The 5,756-nt window shown below is 34.9% G+C and overlaps 1 protein-coding gene across 1 annotated transcript; it reads right to left on the bottom strand.

Moving 5' to 3' along the window:
* LOC109720580 (very-long-chain enoyl-CoA reductase) lies at positions 1,154–5,427 on the bottom strand. The gene is made up of 4 exons (XM_020247807.1): positions 5,236–5,427; positions 4,695–4,734; positions 1,928–2,682; positions 1,154–1,492 (listed from the first exon to the last, which is right to left on the bottom strand). Exons 1-4 carry the CDS (start codon positions 5,302–5,304, stop codon positions 1,424–1,426), a joined length of 933 nt encoding a protein of 310 aa, XP_020103396.1. The 5' UTR covers positions 5,305–5,427; the 3' UTR covers positions 1,154–1,423.

Raw genomic sequence — 5,756 nt, 5'->3', positions numbered from 1 at the left:
AATATTAGGCCAGAATATGCAAAATCCAAAAAAGACAGCCCATTTTTACAAAAAATCTCAAAATTAGTGGAGCTTTTATGCAAATTGACCTTTTACATGTTATAACTCACACCTTTTAGTTTTTATTTTAAATTTTCGGATATCAATTCGTGCGGTATATAAAATAAAAGTATACACCTGGTGCAGCCAAAATTTCCGGAGAGAGGCCCCATTGCAATCGTGCATAGGCCGGCCGCCACACAGGACAATGGGCATGGGCAATCACGTATGTTTATTTATTTATGTTCGAAACAAGGCTACATTGTGAGACGACAAACTAACAATATATAAGAAATTAAAGTTCCATTTGGTGTTTCAAATTCCCTCCGCAGCATTTTAGCTTCTACTTAAAGCAGAAACAAAAGCAAAAGTTTTAAACAGAACGGTAATATATATATATATATATATATATATATATATATATATATATATATATATATATATATATATATATATATATATATAAACTAAATCTAAATCCAAACGGAGCAGTTTACTCAAAGCTAAATAGGATGGATGAGTACAAAATTAAAAACCTAACAAACTCGATTTTATTATAGATTTCACCTGTGCGCTAACCAAAACAGAATCCAATCTGAACCAAAGCAGAATCCATCTGGACCAAAGCAGAATCCAAACCTCACTTGTAAGTGAACCCGGCCATTCAAAAACCATTTATATTAATATATGTACTTACGTAGGCTATTGGATCAAAATCCAACGGTTTTAATACGTCAGTTTTTAGTTTAGTTCATTTGATTTAAGACATTTAATGACTATTCGGATATAAACTTTGAGCGGGAACACAACATTCTTTAATAAGAGTAAAGATAGTGACTAGTCCAAAGTCTTTGAGCGGGAAAGCGCTATCAACTAGCCCACATCATGTGAACTAAAAAGATCAGCTAATAAGATCAAACTTGTAAAAAATATAGGTAGCCAAATCAAAATGCGTCGTAAACCAGGTGTCTGTTACACCTTCACCTTGTCCTAACAGCATGATGCAGCACAAACCTTGGCTGGGCATCTAATTATGGTTCCTGCAATTATATATATCCTGATGCTTCAGGCTATGAAGCAGGGAACATAAAGAGATGAAATCACACAATCAAGCTTAGAAATCACGCTTAGAAATCAAGCGCAATACGTACTCAACAAGATTACTCCACCATCAAGCTTAGAAATCCAAATAAAAATGAGAAGTTTGTTGACAGAAATAAGTAACTCTAAAGTTCCATACAACTGAAAGTTACACTTGAGAAGCAAATCTAATTGGCTGGAACACATTAAGTTTGAAGTGTTTAGCAAACGAGCAGAAACGGTTACAGCTACAGCAGAATGGATCGAGCTACGTAGAGAAGCCAATGCAGATAAGCCAAGCTTCTTAGAGGAATGGGGGAAGAATAACCCAACGCCGAGGATACTTTGGTCGCCCATCTTTCCCATCAAATAACTGTAAGTAGAAAGAGTAGATATATAAATATGTAGGAATCTACAAGGTGAACAGTTAACTGTGTGCTAAGTTCAAATTTATAAACCTTGAAAATGCATAATGAGAACCCTGTAGCTCTATTTCGTTCCTCTAGAAAATGGAAGTCCAAAAGAGTAGATGAAAAGCAATGAGAATTATGACACATAAACTAAGAAATGCAGTTACAAAGTGCATAGCTATCGCCTAGTTCGAGCTTCAAGGGAAGCGTCGTTTGAATAGCTGTAATGACAGGCAGTAACGGTTCTACATGAAAATCTCCTCAACATCCAATGTAAAATTTCTATTTGCATAATATAAGCTCGGCTACTATTTCTCAATAGTAGAAATGCTCTTCTGGAAGCTAGATCAAAACAAGAACACTGTCTAAACAGAGATTGGTTTTTTTTCAATCTTTACCTTTTTCAGCCGGCGGTGCTTTGCGAGGGCCCAGTTGGTCATAATAAGTGCCGCCACAACAAGGAAAACATACCCTGCTGCCGTTTGTGTAGCAATGTTAAACCCTAGCCACTGATAAATCTCTGTTGTATAATTCGCACATGTCACTATATTGAACAAAAATCCACGAGGAATTTGGTATCCGCCATTGCCACTGGGGCTTCTAAGGTTCCTCAATATAATATGGCAATAGAAGTTGCATAATTGGCAAATCAACCCAAAGGCAAATCCGATCTTCATCTGTAAATCACTTACGGGAGTGTACAGAGGGTGGTTAACATAATAAGCGATATAAGCCCCAAAAGTCCAATAATAGGCACAGTTTCTAAAGACATTCGATAACGGTGAAGTTGCGTGGCTGAATCTGTGCACAAAAAATGTCTCCAATATTCTTTTGGCGTAGTGGAAACACCAGTAGTACAGGGCGTAGGTCTGGACGGGGTGGATGGTCCGTTCGGTCCCATATCCGAAGTATTTGTACACTGGGAAGTAGTAAAATATAGGGTAGATGACTAGCGGGCCCAAGTACTCAAAGAAGAAAAGAGTTCTGTATGAGACCTGTGGGCCCAAATCTTTGAATACCACAGTAAGATTGGTCGAGTTCTTTTCGCAGTACTCAGATAAGTTTGCCTTTGGATTAAGGACTACGGGTTTTGTAGAGGTTCCGGGTTGGACCGGGAGGGTAAGCCGCTGTCTTGAAGGATAGTACTTTTTGGCTGTATTTAAAAAGAAAAAAAAAAAAAAAAAGAGAAGAAAAGTCAACACTTTTATATGCGTTAAATAACATATATATTTAATATCCAAACATTAGATATGCAAGCAGCAAAGTCTAATTGTTGGTTGAACCAAAGAAACTACCATGAATAGACAGCATCAATTCAACTAATCACACTACAATTAAGCCTGAGGACTAGAAATATCAGAAATTTCACAACATAAGCTTTGACCAAGCTGATAATCAATCTTATATCTCAACCGGAGAGGAAAGAAGGTTTTCTAGAAGATTCAAGCTAATTTACAGGGTTACTAATCTTCATTAAAGGAAATGCAAGAATAGCACAGTAACGAAACAACATAATATACAATAAATATGATCACAGATGAGAAGCGCAAAAAAGTAAAAGAAAACAGTAATCATCACAGAATAGTAGCACTCACGTATTTCTCTGAGAAACAGAATTTTTTTAACTTAGCCGAATAAAATGGCTAAGTATATCCAGTTTTATTTATTAGGAGAAGTAAAATGCACAAAATGAGTGGCAAAAAAAATAGAACTTAGATATTTCTGGAGAATATGTTTAAAAGATATTGGAGTAATTGTGTCAATCACTGACAAGGTAGAAATATCAAATGCAGCAACAAGACATGATGGAAATTGCTCAGATTTTGTATACTGACATGGATATAACACAGGCGTACCTCTCGAAACTTGAATTTTTGAATTAATCCATAGAAAAGATGGAAGCAAGCCACATTAATCTAACTCTAATACGATCGATATGCTAATTTAATATCCAAAGAAGAATCTATTGACCGGACGTGGGCACCACGTCGTTTGCGGATGGCCCTTCACATCTTGTAGTTTTCAAGAAAATAAATTTTGAATCAAAAAAAGGCTGCAACTACTAGGCTGTGAAGATTAAATTAAATATTGGATGGGGGGAGGAATGCGCGGTCCATGAATGACATAGTGCCCAAGTCCAGGTAATAATTTCTCAAATATCCAGGTTTCATTTATAAAAATAAGGGGAGCCTGGAAACCCTAGAAAGTAATGAAGTATAAATTTTCATCATGTCATATCAGATAAGAAACTGGATTCACCCAATTCGAAAATTTCTCATTTAATTTTCTGAACCTGGAGCAGAGCACATTATGAAGTAGATGACAAAACCCTTTGCAGTGCTTCATTAATACTAGTCGGTGAATCTAATGACAATAATCATGCGTGCATCTATAGTAAAGGTTGTATATTGGGAAACCCTCTTAATGAAATTGTATGAAAACCACAAGGAGGAAGGCGAATGCCTGAAAAAACATAATATAAACATTTTATGAAGAGAACTGCAGAAAACTAAATTCTTCCCCAAGTAGTTTCAAATTCAACATGCTTTTGGAGCCATTTGTAAGTGATGTAACACGCTTCATGAAACAATTTCAAAATGGATGCTAAGCAAGCTGACATACTGTGCAAAATCGAACAAAATCACAATGCAGGCATAATAAAATATATTGACGCAATAACTGTGCTACATAACAATTTGAACTTGTCGCAAATCAAATCACCAACCAACGTTTGCACTTTGCACCCATCATGTAAAACACATATGAGTAAAAAAGACACTACAGCTATCAGCTTTTAGGTGTCTTTTGGCCAAGCTTTTGGAACAGCTTCTCTACTTTGAAAAGTACCAACCAAGCATTTGGCAAAAAATTTTGAAACTTTTGCCATAACAGGAAGCTGAAAGGAGTTACTGAGTGAGAAGAGCAGAATATCCATTCTCAAATTGAAGCTTTTGCTTTTGCCATAACCGAAACATGCAAGTCCTGATGTTTGCTCAGATTTGCTTTATGACATGACAAAAAAATGGCAAGTTTAACACAAGAACAAATGGTTCATAAATATGGCGAGATAAGATAAACATTAAATTTAACTGTAGCAGTACCAAAATATGACAAAAAAATACTAATAATAATAAAGGAAAAGAAAAAATTACTCATAACACTTACTTCGTGAATAAATTGCCTCTTGCAGTTCCGCTACAGTGGCCTGTGAGATGCACAAACAGCAATTTCTCTATTATTATATGTTAAAATCTATGGAGCAGGCACCTGGACTTTATTTTTAGCTTTTTTTTTTTTTTATTTGCAGCTTCTCGAATTAAATGCAGCTGTTAATTTTAACAAAATTTTTAATTCAATCGACTAAAAACAACTAAAACAAGAACAAACTAAAGCTGAGTAAGTATTAGCAAGAAAAGAAATGATATAATAAATTTTAGGATATTAATTTCAAAATTTCCTATAATTAAGGGTTCTCAAATCTCAGAACCCAACCAAATTTAAATCTATTTAACAAATTGGGTAACACAAAACACTAATAAGAAGACGGAAAGAAAAGCATCAAAATACTCAGATCCAACATAAAAAATATGAAGAACCAAATCAAACCCAATTTCCTAAATCGGCCATAGAATCGATCTAGATAACAAATCAAAAAAATTGCAAAAAATAGGAAAAAAAAAAAGAAGAAGAAGAAGAGGAAACGCACGGCATCATTGAGCTCGATCCCGCCCTTGATAATCTCTTTACCACTGCGAGAAACCACCGTCACCTTCATCTCTTACGAATCCACAAACCCAAATGATTTTTTCTCTATTTTTTTTTTATTTTTTTATTTTTTTTTCTCTGATCAAAGAGGAAAAGAACGATGAGGATCGGATAAAAGCACACACATGTCGAGCTTATTAATGTAAGGAGTTGGGAGAGTTTAGAGGTAAAATTGTATTGAGACCCCACAACTGTACAAGATTTTTGAAATGATCCCTCAAGTTTTTTATTTTAGGAAAAATTTCAAACACCACACATGTGGTTTCCCTGTTTGTCACTTTCATACCATGTGGTTGAAAGTGTATCATTTTTGTAACATGTGATTTTACTTTTTCTCGTTTTATTACTCTTGTACTATTTTTTTTATTAAATCACTGACAAAGTTAAAATTAAAGGGTACTAAAGTGAATATTCGATAAACTATAGATGGGGTATCTGAACTTTTTTGTATATGATTTAATA

This window comes from Ananas comosus, linkage group 14 (genome assembly GCF_001540865.1).
Source record: "Ananas comosus cultivar F153 linkage group 14, ASM154086v1, whole genome shotgun sequence".
Lineage (NCBI taxonomy): Eukaryota > Viridiplantae > Streptophyta > Magnoliopsida > Poales > Bromeliaceae > Ananas > Ananas comosus.
This window is presented reverse-complemented; position numbering and strand designations above follow the sequence as displayed.

What these genes read in the sequence shown, in the direction of transcription:
- LOC109720580 (XM_020247807.1), bottom strand. Translation starts at nt 5,304, where the DNA reads ATGAAGGTGACGGTGGTTTCTCGCAGTGGTAAAGAGATTATCAAGGGC. An exon ending in GGATCGAGCTCAATGATGCC is followed by an intron (nt 4,735 to 5,235) that starts GTGCGTTTCCTC and finishes TGCATCTCACAG; the next exon opens with GCCACTGTAGCGGAACTGCA. An exon ending in AGCACCGCCGGCTGAAAAAG is followed by an intron (nt 1,493 to 1,927) that starts GTAAAGATTGAA and finishes TTCTACTTACAG; the next exon opens with TTATTTGATGGGAAAGATGG.